Source organism: Podarcis erhardii (assembly GCF_964252035.2).
Source record: "Podarcis erhardii genome assembly, chromosome: 5".
Lineage (NCBI taxonomy): Eukaryota > Metazoa > Chordata > Lepidosauria > Squamata > Lacertidae > Podarcis > Podarcis erhardii.
Genome location: NC_138509.1, coordinates 11317738 through 11331424, shown reverse-complemented (window position 1 = coordinate 11331424; position 13687 = coordinate 11317738). Strand labels below are relative to the sequence as shown.

Below are 13687 nucleotides of genomic sequence, written 5' to 3'. Positions count from 1 at the left end.
GCATGAGTTTGACCAAGCTGTGGGAGGCAGTGGAAGACAGGAGTGCCTGGCGTGCTCTGGTCATAGAATCATAGAATCATAGAGTTGGAAGAGACCACAAGGGCCATCGAGTCCAACCCCCTGCCAAGCAGGAAACACCATCAGAGCACTCCTGACATATGGTTGTCAAGTCTCTGCTTAAAGACCTCCAAAGAAGGAGACTCCACCACACTCCTTGGCAGCAAATTCCACTGTCGAACAGCTCTTACTGTCAGGAAGTTCTTCCTAATGTTTAGGTGGAATCTTCTTTCTTGTAGTTTGGAACCATTGCTCCGTGTCCGCTTCTCTGGAGCAGCAGAAAACAACCTTTCTCCCTCCTCTATGTGACATCCTTTTATATATTTGAACATGGCTATCATATCACCCCTTAACCTCCTCTTCTCCAGGCTAAACATGCCCAGCTCCCTTAGCTGTTCCTCATAAGGCATCGTTTCCAGGCCTTTGACCATTTTGGTTGCCCTCCTCTGGTCACGTTCCAGTTTGTCAGTGTCCTTCTTGAACGGTGGTGCCCAGAACTGGACACAGTACTCCAGGTGAGGTCTGACCAGAGCAGAATACAGTGGCACTATTACTTCCCTTGATCTAGATGCTATACTCCTATTGATGCAGCCCAAAATTGCATTGGCTTCATGGGGTCATGAAGAGTCGGACACGACTAAACGACTAAACAACAACAAGGAGACTACAAGTGGGGTGGGGGTGGCAGTGGCGGCACTCAGATGCATTTGTGGTCTCCTCTGAAAAGGATGCTTTGAATCAACCCTGATTTTACTGCTTTTTCTTGCTAACAACTACAGTGGTACCTCGGGTTGCATATGCTTCAGGTTACTGACTCCGCTAACCCACAAATGGTGTTTCAGGATAAAAACTTTGCTTCACGATGAGAACAGAAATTGTGCTCTGGCGGCGCGGCGGCAGCAGGAGGCCCCATTAGCTAAAGTGGTGCTTCAGGTTAAGAATAGTTTCAGGTTAAGAACGGACCTCCGGAACGAATTAAGTACTTAACCTGAGGTACCGCTGTAGTTAATGCATAAAAAAAGCTGACAGCTCACTTCTCTGTTAGATGCCTGCTTTCATAGAAGCCAACTCCTAAGGGCCGAGGTCCCTTCACCCCCCTCCCCATAAAATATTTGAGGGGACTGAGTGTCCCCCAGTTGCCATTCATATGGTGTCCCTGTGCGGGGTGCGGTTTACCCCAGTATTTAATTTAAGTTGGCACCCCCGGGCAGGACACCCATTCGTCACCATACTCCGCCTGGCTCTGTCTAGCATTTTCAGGCGGAAATGCCTCAACAGCAGTAGTTTTATTTTTATTTTTTTCAATTTTTTTATTAAGTTTCACAAAATTATACACAAGCAAAACACACAAACATAAATCATATGCTTATTAAAATTACACTTATTGACATTGTCAAGTGACTTCCTCGCTTCCCCTTAGTCAAATTTCCATGCATATCCTTATAACGGCTTTCCAAATCATAATTCTTATAAATTTAACGTAGTCCAGTAACATCCTTATATCTTTTCAATTCGAAATTGTACATGTTAAACATCACTTCCTAAGCTAATCTGTTGCCTGCAAGCTATTTCCAATTAATTTAACTTAACAAATTTAGCTAAGTAATCGTTAAATTTTGTCCATTCTTCCTGATACTCCTCTTTCTGGTCACGGACTCTTCAGTTACGTTGGCTAGCTCCAAAAAATCCATCATCTTCATCTGCCATTCTTCCACCATTGGTAATTCTTGGGTTTTCCACTTTTTCGCTAGTAAAATTTGAGCAGCAGTTGTGGCATACAAAAATAATTTAACATCTTTCTTGGGCAATTCCAAACCTGTTATTCCAAGAAGAAAGGCCTCTGGTTTCTTTATAAATGTATATTTCAACATTTTTTTCAGTTCATTATAAATCTTTTCCCATAAGTCTTTCACCTTGGGACAGGTCCACCACATGTGATACAAAGTTCCTTCCTTTTCTTTACATTTCCAACATTAATTATCGCAGTTATGATCTATCTTTGCTAGTTTGACCAGAGTCAAATACCATCTGTACATCATTTTCATTGTATTTTCCTTTAACACAGTACATGCGGTGAACTTTACCTCTTTCTTCCACAGTCTTTCCCAGTCCTCAGACATTATATTATGTCCTACATCTCTTGCCGAATCTAGCATCACCAACAGCAGTAGTTTTAAATGACTTTCTTTTGGACCCCTAGCGCTCAGAAAACTTTCTACAATATCTACTTTTAGCGAAGGATGCTAGATTAAGGAGGGGCAACCCCGATCTCTGCGCTACGCCCGGGCCCCTCGGCCGTCTTCCCGCACACGTCGGGGATGAAGCGCGCACGTGTGAACGCCGCTCTTGGCTGGAAGCTCCGGAGGGCTGCGCGCTCCGCGATCCCCCGTGGGCTTCTCCTTCCCCGGGTCCTCTTCTGGCCGATCCCCGAGAAAAGCCGCGGGGCTTTGCGCGCTTCGCCAAGGCGCCCACCTCCCTCTCCATCTCCTGGGTCCTGTGTGCGCCTGTGCGCCCCGCTTCCCTGCGCGCCCGCCTCGCCGTCCGAGGGAGCTCCGCGCCGCGCGTCCCGGAACAGGAAAGGTCCGCGCGGCCGGCTCGCCTTCTCCCGGCCTGGGCGCGCAGCAGAGCAGCCCTCCTTCCCTGCTGGCCCGCTCCGTCCGGCCCTCCTTCCCCTCCCCGCCAAGGCGGGCGCGCAGGAAACCGGGGCCGCGCGGCAGACAGCCTCTTCCTGGGGCTTTAGGTAACGTCTCGCCAAGCGCCGCGGGCAGCAGCAAGCAGCCCAGCCTTCGCGGCCCTCCGCCGATCGCCCCACCCAAGCAGCCGTCCGCCGGGGCTGCTGAGCCGGGCGCGCACGTCGGAGGAGCGGGCCGTTGCGCGCTGCTGCTGCTGCTGCTGCTGCTGCTGGCGGAGGCGAAGATGGCGCGCCCGGGGAGCGGAGGGGCTCTCCTCCTCGGCGCCGCCGCCCTGCTGCTGGCCGCGGGCAGCCTGGCGTCGGGAGCCCGGCAGGAGAAGGACATCGGAGGAGGCGGCGGGCCAGGGGAGCGGCCCTCGTCGTGCCACGGCGCCTTCGATCTCTACTTCGTCCTGGACAAGTAAGTGCCTGCCGTCGGGGCTCTCCAAGAAGAAGCCACCTCCCCAAAGTGCCCTGGGCGCTTACTCCCGAGTAGTCCGTTCCCCCCCCCCAGGGGGGGGCTGGTTCCCGAGGAAGCCGTCGTGGGCTTGCAGCCTCCCGGTGGAGGTTTCGTCCGGAGAGTTGCACCGTCGTTTTGTCTCGGAGCAACGTCCGCTGCGGGGAAGTGCGCAAACTTCGGGGTTGCACCGAAATGCGTGACAAGAAAGGGGGGGGGGTGTCGTCGGGCTGCCCAGACGCCAGCCTAACAGGGGCAAATTGGAGTACTCTTTTACTGCCAGCTGAGGTTACTCCAGGGTCGTTGTCTTGCAAATCCGCACCTCTTTGTTGTACCTTGTGTGCAGTTGCAACCCGAGGGCAATTGCGTCCCCTCCCCTCCTCTCCCCTAGGCATCAGCTGCACAGAGGCCCTACAGAGAGAGTTGAAAAGTGCTATTGAAGAAAGCATAGTCGTGGTTATTCCTGCCTCGTTGCTGATGTTGTTGTTCAGAGGCGTTCATATTCTGCCAGACTGGATTGAATGGCCAAACTTTTTGCAAGTTTTCTGGTCGTTGTGAGGAAGAACCATCACAAACAGAAATCCAAGCACAAAGTAGGTTCGGCAGAAAGAGCATTAAAAAAAACAAACCCCACGATCCCAAGGAAATGGGTTCATTTCCAGCAATTCTCCTAGAGGCCAAGTTTTGGCCAGATGTGAAGACTTCTGTGTGCACTGACAGTCAGCGCATGATGGTCTGCATTGAACTGCACCTGGATCGAGTTCCGAGTCTCCCTCATAGTTTGGCGCTGAGCAACGCTGCTTTTATTGCATATTAAGATTAATATTCAGACTTGTTAAGCGACTTAACAGCCTAAGTGAAAACACGTTAGCCCTTTGCTTGAGCAAGTATGGAGCTCAGACAAAGAATGTTTTACTTCCTAGCATGCACATCATGGAGGGACGTGGGTGGTGCTGTGGGTTAAACCACAGAACCTAGGACTTGCCGATCAGAAGGTCGGCGGTTCGAATCCCCGTGACACGGTGAGCTCCTGTTGCTCGGTCCCTGCTCCTGCCAACCTAGCAGTTCAAAAGCACGTCAAAGTGCAAGTAGATAAATAGGTACCACTCCAGCAGGAAGGTAAACGGCGTTTCCGTGTGCTGCTCTGGTTCGCCAGAAGTGGCTTAGTCATGCTGGCCACATGACCCGGAAGCTGTCTGCAGACAAACACCGGCTCCCTCGGCCAAAAAAGTGAGATGAGCGCCGCAACCCCAGAGTCGGCCACGACTGGACCTAATGGTCAGGGGTCCCTTTACCTTTACCTTTAATGGCCCATCATGAGCTGAAAGCATTTCCCCTTGGGAGAAATCGGTTCTGTGGACCCCATGAACAAATAGCTTGCAACTCTTTAACTTTGCCATGCGTTTAAGCCGCTCTGTTTAGAACCATTACTGAAAACTGCTGCAGCTGATGGAACAGACCTCTAGCAGCGACAGCTTAAATTGTCTCAGTAATCACCAAACAAATCCACAAAATTAAGAGAAGCCGAAAGAGTTGTTTGTCACGCAGTTGATGAAAACAGCCAAGACAGCTTCATTTCTCTTAATGCTGAGTGGTAATTTAAAATACATATATTCCATACAAACTGTCACTATCGTTTCAAGATCCTCTGAAAATGATACAGTAATGGCAAGCCGGTGGTCAGTTTATGCTGGCCTAACATACCTAGTGGGATGCGGGTGGCGCTGTGGGTTAAACCACAGAGCCTAGGACTTGCCGATTAGAAGGTCGGCAGTTCGAATCTCCGTGACGGGGTGAGCTCCCGTTGCTCTGTCCCTGCTCCTGCCAACCTAGCAGTTCAAAAGCACGTCAAAGTGCAAGTAGATAAATAGGTGCCGCTCTGGCGGGAAGGTAAACGCCGTTTCCGTGCGCTGCTCTGGTTCACCAGAAGCGGCTTAGTCATGCTGGCCACATGACCCGGAAGCTGTACGCCGGCTCCCTTGACCAGTAAAGCGAGATGAGCGCCGCAACCCCAGAGTTGGTCATGACTGGACCTAATGGTCAGGCTTCCCTTTACCTTTACCTAACATACCTGGTTGTAGTATAGAATCGTAGAATCATTGAATTGTAGAGTTGGGAGGGACCCCAGGGGTCTTCTATTCCAACCCCCTTTTGCTCAACGTGGGGCTCAAACCCACAACCCAGTTGTGTGCTATCTGTACATGAAGCGTGCGATGGAGGGAGCTAGTCTGTGCATGGCGACAAAGAAAGGTTTCTATAATTTCGCTGCCCCTTGCTACAGGCTAAGCACACCGGTGTCTATAGAGACAGATACCACAGCGCTGTGAGTCATTGTGGCGCAGGCAACAAGCAGCCAGCGGCTCTTTTTAAAACGATCTTTTTAAGTTTTCAGCAGAGAGATTCCCATGTGTATTGCTCAGCTCCCAGTCTGAATCATTGGGTAGAACTGATTTATAGACTGTCCAACTCAACAAAGAGCACAGAAGGTGCGGATTTAACAGACTCGGGTAAAGAAAAGAGAGACCCCTGTTACGTCAGTCAAAGCAAAAATGCTGTTGAAATCAATGAGGTTTACTTCTGAGTAGACATATTTAGGATGGCAGTAAAAAAAATCTACTGGAGCTCTTTACCTTCCTCTTTCCAAATGGGGATAATAAAATGTAAACCAGCAACTTTCTAATAAGACTGTTAAGTTCACCATTGAAGGCAGCAATTATTCATTTCTGTGATTCCTTTCTTTTTAATAATGCTTAGCATTCATGTATATTTTATTATACTTCACCAAGTTGGTGAAGTATGCCAGTGTCATTCTGTCACTAAGTTGGGGTGAAACCATCCTACTGTCTCCAGGGGCCTTATTTGCTCCCCCAACCTCCTATTACAGTTTAATTTGTTTCATAGGGAGGAGTCCAGCGCAGTGCGAACGTTACAGCAGAGTGGAGATTTCTGCTTGTACAACGGACCATTCTCCCCTCTCCTCCCTGTCTCCCGCATGCCCCATGGATCTGTTCTAGGGGTTTCCGTGACTCTCTGGAGCAGATTTGCAGGGGGCGGGACCACAAGAGTCATCTAGTCCACCCCCTTGCAATGCAGGAATCAATAATAATAATAATAATAAATAAATAAATAAATAATTTACACCAGAGTGGGAGATGGCATCCTTGCAACTGATGCAATTTTATTTTATGCATCTGTGTTCATTTGTTGTTTTTATGTATGCAATTGGTGTATATTTGTGTCCTTCGATGTATTCTCTGCTTCCCACCAGTTTGTTAAGCTTGTGTGAATGCTTAGCCGTCCACAAATGAAACCACAATAGCTTAATGTTATTGTGGTGTGTCACTGACTGTTTTGCTCTAGCCAATTTCAGTGTTAATTTGCATCAGGCTTTCAGGGCTTTGAACGGTAATGGGGTAGGTTTTTTCTGCTTAAATATTATGGCTATGTTTTATGCAGAAAGATGGGGTAGAAATTAAATAAATAAATAAATACTGTTATTCAAAAAGAGAAAGCAAACCAAACCGTAAATAGCCCAAGATCACCTAGTGGCTTTGTGTGTGTGTGTGTGTGTGTGTGTGTGTGTGTGTGTGTGTGTGTGTGTGTGATTTCAGTCAGTCTTGATGAATTAAAAGAAACCTTGCCTGTACAGTGGTACCTTGGTATGCAGTTGTTCTGGATTACAACCGTTTTGGATTACAACCATTTTGGATTACAACCACGTCAAACCCGAAAGTGCGTGTCCCTTTTTTTGGATTGCAACCCATTTTTTTGGGGGGGGGGATGCCCCATTGGCGAAAGCGCACCTTGGGTTACAACCTGTTTTGGTTTACAACAGGACCTCCGGAACGGTTTATGGTTGTAAACCAAGGTACCACTGTATTGGATGTTCAGAGAGAGAAGAAACAGCACATGTTTTAACATGAAGCTGTTGAAAGGAAGAACCATGCCTAGATGGAATGTGACAGCTCTCCTGTTTACACTTACTTCAAAGTAACCTCTGTTGCTTCTGAGGAATTATACACAGGAGTCAGACTAGCAGCAAAGCATGATGCCACTAAGTAATGGGTATTTTGTCTTACCAAAGCACTTTGGGCGGTCCAATCCAACACCTGATTTGGAACTGCATGCCTGTTCTTGCAACTTTTTCTGCTGTCTTCACGGGGCAGGGTGTGGTGACAATTACCACACAAGCTTTTCATTTTCTAACAATGAAAAACTATTGCCAGGGGATAGTCATTATGGTAAATATAGATTGGAGCAAAATCTAAAATCCATCGCGCACGTTTTTCATTTGACGAGGGAGCGTGGCAGAGAGGGATACGTATGAAAATGCAAAGGTGAAAAAGTGCATCCCGTTTGCATAAGAGATTTACTTGCTCCCGAAACCGTTTGGACAACCTTTATATGCAAATATAACTTGTTCTTATTAAAGCACGGTAATTATCCTAAGGGATAATCCTAAGGGACGCGGGTGGCGCTGTGGATTAAACCATAGAGCCTAGGACTTGCCGATTAGAAGGTCAGCGGTTCGAATCCCCGTGACGGGGTGAGCTCCCGTTGCTCGGTCCCTGCTCCTGCCAACCTAGCAGTTCGAAAGCACGTCAAAGTGGAAGTAGATAAATAGGTACCACTACAGTGAGAAGTTAGACGGCGTTTCCGTGCACTGCTCTGGTTCGCCAGAAGTGGCTTAGTCGTGCTGGCCACATGACCCGGAAGCTGTACGCCGGCTCCCTTGGCCAATAAAGCGAGATGAGTGCTGCAACCCCAGAGTTGGCCAGGACTAGACCTAATGGTCAGGGGTCCCTTTACCTTTACCTAATTATCCTAAGATACATACAGTATAGCAGGTTCTGCCTTCCCTCTGGCTCTGATGTGCATGAACCAGGGACTGTACAAAAAATAGAGAGAGACCCCCACTTTGCAGCCATGCTGTTGCAACCTGCTGTTGCAGTTTTCCATTATCAGGTGAAGGGGACCACTCTGAATCAGCATGGCTCTAAATTTTTATGCGGTACTCATCCTTCACTCACCTGGCTTTGCTCATCAATTACAGTGGTACCTCGGATTACATACGCTTCAGGTTACAGACTCCACTAACCCAGAAATAGTGCTTCAGGTTAAGAACTTTGCTTCAGGATGAGAACAGAAATCGTGCTCTAGTGGCGCGGTGGCAGCGGGAGGCCCCATTAGCTAAAGTGGGGCTTCAGGTTAAGAACAGTTTCAGGTTAAGAACAGACCTCCGGAACGAATTAAGTACTTAACCTGAGGTACCACTGTAAAGCAAACTAGTTCATGGCTTTGCAAGTTAGTTAAAGTTTTGAAGGGGGCTTGCACATTTTGCTTCATAACGTCTGCAAATACTAAAGATGTAATTTTGTTAATGAAGGCTCCAAGTCTGGGCATTGCACAGGCTCTGGGACCTGTGGAGGCGAGGCGAGGAAGTAGCAGATCCCTGAAATGGTAGCATAGCATGTACTTTTCAGTCTTCAGGGGTGCAATATTTTGAGTGGTCCCTGTGGTAAAATGAGCATCTGATTCACCTGAGATATTCTGGATGCGGGTGGCGCTGTGGGTTCAACCACAGAGCCTAGGGCTTGCTGATCAGAAGGTTGGCGGTTCGAATCCCCATGACGGGGTGATCTCCCGTTGCTCGGTCCCTGCTCCTGCCAACCTAGCAGTTTGAAAGCACATCGAAGTGCAAGTAGATAAATAGGTACCACTCCAGTGGGAAGGTAAACAGCGTTTCCGTGCACTGCTTTGGTTTGCCAGAAGCGGCTTAGTTATGCTGGCCACATGACCCGGAAGCTGTACGCCGGCTCCCTCGGCCTGTAAAGTGAGATGAGCGCCGCAACCCCAGAGTCGTCCATGACTGGACCTAATGGTCAGGGGTTCCTTTACCTTTAGAAACCGTAAATTGCTATATCTTAACAAGAAGAACTCCCCTCTGCCTTCTCTGTCTTATGTCTTCGCTATGGAGCAACCCCCCCCCCCAAAAAAAACCCCACGCGTTGATAATTTTACTGCTATCTCCAGGAGCGACAGGGGAGGAATTTCCAGGTGGACACTCTTGTTGCATCTGACCTCCTCAATGTAGACCCTGAATTCATTTCTGTCTTGGGAAACCTTTCCCCCTTGATTAAGGGTCAAAAATCCAGCGTTGGTGAGCCCCTCAGCTTAAAAAGCTCTTCTATCCTGATCTTCTTTTTTTATCTTTTAAGGCAGTGGTTTTCAACCAGCGTGCCCTGGCACTCTGGGGTGCCTTGAATGATGGTCAGAGGTGCCACGGGCAATACTGGCCTCTGTCCCTCTTTCCTTCTCTCCCTCCTCTGATGCCCTCTTTTCAGCAGGGGGCCGGTCCACTGTCTCTCAGACCTTGTGGGGGGCCATGCAGGCCCAGGGGTGCCCGCTGCTGCCTCCCAAGGAGAGTAAGATGGTGGCCTCACATTTGGGCCGGTCTCTGTTGGGCCACTAAGGCTGGGGGCATCCTCATCCCCGGCCCCTGTGGGGCAGTGTGAGAGACCAGGGATGGCGGCAGCTGCTGCCCAGAGGACCCCCAAGGAGAGGGGAAGGGAGAGGAGAAGAGGCTGAGGAAACACTCCCCAAGGGAGGGTATTTGAAAAGGGGTGATAGGCTGTCATTTCTGCAGGCAAGGGGTGACATAACTGGGCTCCTGAGCCCCACAGGGGTGCCCCAGAAAGAAGGTAGTTGGTCAACGGAGCCGTGGACCCAAAAAGGTTGAGAAGCTCTGCTTTAAGTTATTACAGTAATTATTTTGTTCAGGTAGCAGTAACCGAAAACAAACGTGCAGAGGAAGGTTGTTGGTTTTTGAATGATGAGGATGACGATGATGATAATAATGATGATAACAACAACAACAACAACAAAACAACAACAACAACAACAACAATATTTATACCCCACCCATCTGGCTGGGTTTCCCCAGCCACTCTGGGCAGCTTACAACACACATAAAAAATGGTAGAACATCAGACATTAAAAATTTCCCAATATAGGGCTGCCTTCAGGTGTCTTCTAAAAGTCAGGTAGTTGTTTATTTCCTTGACATCTGGTGGGAGGGCGTTCCACAGTGCGGGTGCCACCACCAAGACGGCCCTCTGTCTGGTTCCCTGTAACCTCCCTTCTCGCAATGAGGGAACTGCCAGAAGGCCCTCAGAGCTGGACTTCAGTGTCCGGGCTGAACAATGGGGGTGGAGACGCTCCTTCAGGTATACAGGACCGAGGCCATTTAGGGCTCTAAAGGTCAGCACCAACACTTTGAATTGTGCTCGGAAACGTCCTGGGAGCCAATGTAGGTCTTTCAAGACTGGTGTTGTATGGTCTCGGCAGCCACTCCCAGTCACCAGTCTAGCTGCAGCATTCTGGATTAGTTGTAGTTTCTGGGTCACCTTCAAAGGTAGCCCCACATAGAGCGAATTGCAGTAGTCTAGGCGGGAGATAACTAGAGCATGCACCACTCTGGCATGACAGTCCATAGGCAGGTAGGGTCTCATCCTGCATACCAGATGGAGCTGGTACACAGCTGCCCTGGACACAGATTTGACCTGCACCTCCATGGACAGCTGTGAGTCCAGAATGACTCCCAGGCTGCGCACCTGGTCCTTCAGGGGCACAGTTACCCCATTCAGGACCAGGGAATCCCCCACACCCGCCCGCCCCCTGCCCCCCCCAAAGATATCACTTCTGTCTTGCCAGGATTCAATCTCAATCCGTTAGCCGCCATCCATCCTCCTTTTACTGAGTTTCTGCCAGAAGCTATAAGAGAGTTGAGTAAAAGTTGGCCATTGCTGATCTGAGTATAATTCACTTTCAGGTCTGGAAGCGTCAAACACCACTGGATTGAAATTTATTCCTTTGTTGAAAGTCTGGCTGAGAAGTTCATAAGGTGAGTATAAACACCGGGAGATTTGAGTGCAGTTGATTTCAGTATTTCTTATCTCCCTCATTCATACTCACTTATTCACGGTTCTTTGCCCTGCCTTTGCCTCACAGTCCGATGCTTCGAATGTCTTTCATTGTGTTTTCCTCGCGAGGGACCACGATTATGAAGTTGACTGAAGACAGGCAAGTGTCTATATTTTTAATTAAATAAAGAAGGGGAGAGGAGGGGAGCAGAGGTGTTCCTGTGAATTGGTTGGTAATTTCCTGGGACGAAAGAGGGGCTAGTTTTGGAGAGAGCGTTGGTAGTTACTGGTTTGTACAGTTTTTGCCCAGTTACAACTGGGGAAACAGTAAAAAAAAAGCTCGGTTTGTATGCACTGAAACGTATTTTGCCATTTGGCGATACTTTTTCTAGTTCTGCTTGTTGTGTAGCTTTGTTCACAATCACAGAACGCTGGAAACTTGAGAGAGGCAGGCAATTAGTTTTTCCTGAGAAAATAATAATAATAATAATAATAATAATAATAATAATAATAATAATAATAATGGTAATATTCGTACCCTGCCCATCTAGGCGGCTCCAAACAGTTACCATGCAACAGGTCCAGGATGGCAGTGGAAAGACCCTTTGGGTAACAAAAAGCTGGAGATGCCCCTTCAGCCTGCTTGATATTGAGGCCATTGAATTGTAGAGTTGTAAGCATATCTTAGAGGACATCTCAGTGATGGGCATCTTCAGATATTTGAAGGTGTCTATTATATTGCATGTGGATAATCTCTCTTCCAAGCCAGACAGCCCAATCTCTTTGACCTTTCCTCATAGGCAGTGATGGCCAAACTTGGCCCTCCAGCTGTTTTGGGACTACAATTCCCATCATCCCTGACCACTGGTCTTGTTAGCTAGGGATGATGGGAGTTGTAGTCCAAAAACAGCTGGAGGGTCAAGTTTGGCCATCACTGCTCATAGCTTTCCTGGCCTCTTGCCATCCTTGTTGCTTCCGTTGTGTTCTTGCTTGATGGTTAGTAAAGCTCGCTTGAAAGCAACAACCCTGATTTCATGAAACCAGCGGAAGCCGTTGAGGTTGCTGGTAGAGTTTTGTTAAGTGGTTGCCAGCTGGGTGGGATGTGTTGGTTGCAGGGTGGATAAAAACAAATGATTTTTAAAAATAATAATTTTAAAAATCAGATTTTTTAAATTGTGGGGGTTTTTTTATTTAAATCAGATTTTTTAAAATTTTAATCAGATTTTTAAAATAAAATGCTTCTGGAGGAAAAATCTTTCTAAAGATAGTTTTCTATTTAAGTTACATTAAAGTTTTTCATGTGTTCTAAAACTCAGTCTAAGTTGGGTTTTTAAAAAAATTGTTTAACCACATCAGTTAACAAACATGGATACATATGCTATAATGTTATTGTTTTAGTTAAATAAATTGTTTAAATTGTTATTAAGGAAATGATTATTAAAATAAATGATTATTTTTCTCCTTCCAATAAAGTACAGCAGAAAAGTTGTCTGAATATAAACAGCTAACTTATGAAACCTCACAATAATTTCATAATTATCTGTCTATGTATTTCTAATATAACTATTTCTTTATATAACTGTAAAAACCACTCTGAAAATTTATCATTCCAAAATTGAAACCTTCATCTGTTTGTAAATATTTTAGATGATACCAGAATGAGTCTTTCTGTGAAAATAATAATAATGATTTAAATCAAGCCTTCCTGACGAGTGATTTAAATTGTGATTTAAATCAATTTGATTTAAATCAAATCCACCTTGTTTGGTTGATGGTTGTGGGTCGAAACACAAGGGCTGTCTAATGTACGGCTTCCATTTTGTTGGGTCGTGTTGAGTTTGTGCATAATTTCAATTAGAGAGAGAGATCTAGAGATCTATGAATATGTTAATTCAGAGAAGTATTCCAGTTCAATAGGTTATGTCGCAGTGAACAGGCCCATACAACCTTATTTTTATTTCCATGCACGCAAGTGTCCCGGGGGATGCAATTCCGAGCGAGCTTACGTGATGCACAACGCACGCTTTCCGGTCACTTTCCAGTCGTGTCGCTTGCTGAGGGTTTGCTGTCTTACTGCAACGTTTCGCGGTGGCAAAGCAAAAACGTTGAAAAGCTCTGCCTTTTTCCCTAGGGAAGTCATCCAGCGAGGCCTCGCAGTTCTTCAGAGACAAGTGCCTGGAGGAGACACGTTCATGCATGAAGGCTTTAAAAGGGTAAACGCTATAGTTCCTCAGTGCTGTGATTTACACATACCGAATGCTTCCAATTCATTTTGGGACCCATTTCAAAATGCCGGGTTTTTGGTTTGTTTTTTACCTTTAAAGCCCCCAAAGGCTTGAGGTTGGGCTATTTGAGGGATCACCTTCAAATGTGATGCAGTATGCCTGCCTGGGTGTTGAGACCTTAATAAGAGGCCATTTTTAGCTTAGTGAGGTGGCGTGGGTGGTGAGCAGGGCCTTTGTAGGGGTGGCACCTAATATATGGAATGCTGTGGCCTCTTGTCAAGTGAAGAATCTTCTTCTGCCAAGGCACTTGCTATGTCGGTTTTAAGTTGTTCTTCGGTTGCATTGTTTGTGTTGG

At 47.2% G+C, this 13687-nt stretch overlaps 1 protein-coding gene across 1 annotated transcript in view; it reads left to right on the top strand.

Annotated features, from left to right (window-relative positions):
* The first annotated feature begins 2946 nt into the window (after positions 1-2946).
* Positions 2947-13687, top strand: part of ANTXRL (ANTXR like) — a 56994-nt gene continuing 46253 nt past the window's right edge. The window contains exons 1-4 of the mRNA XM_081864321.1: positions 2947-3149; positions 11017-11088; positions 11196-11267; positions 13239-13320. Of these exons, the coding sequence (XP_081720447.1) occupies positions 2974-3149; positions 11017-11088; positions 11196-11267; positions 13239-13320 (402 nt within the window). The 5' untranslated portion in view covers positions 2947-2973. The remainder of the gene's footprint in view (positions 3150-11016; positions 11089-11195; positions 11268-13238; positions 13321-13687) is intronic.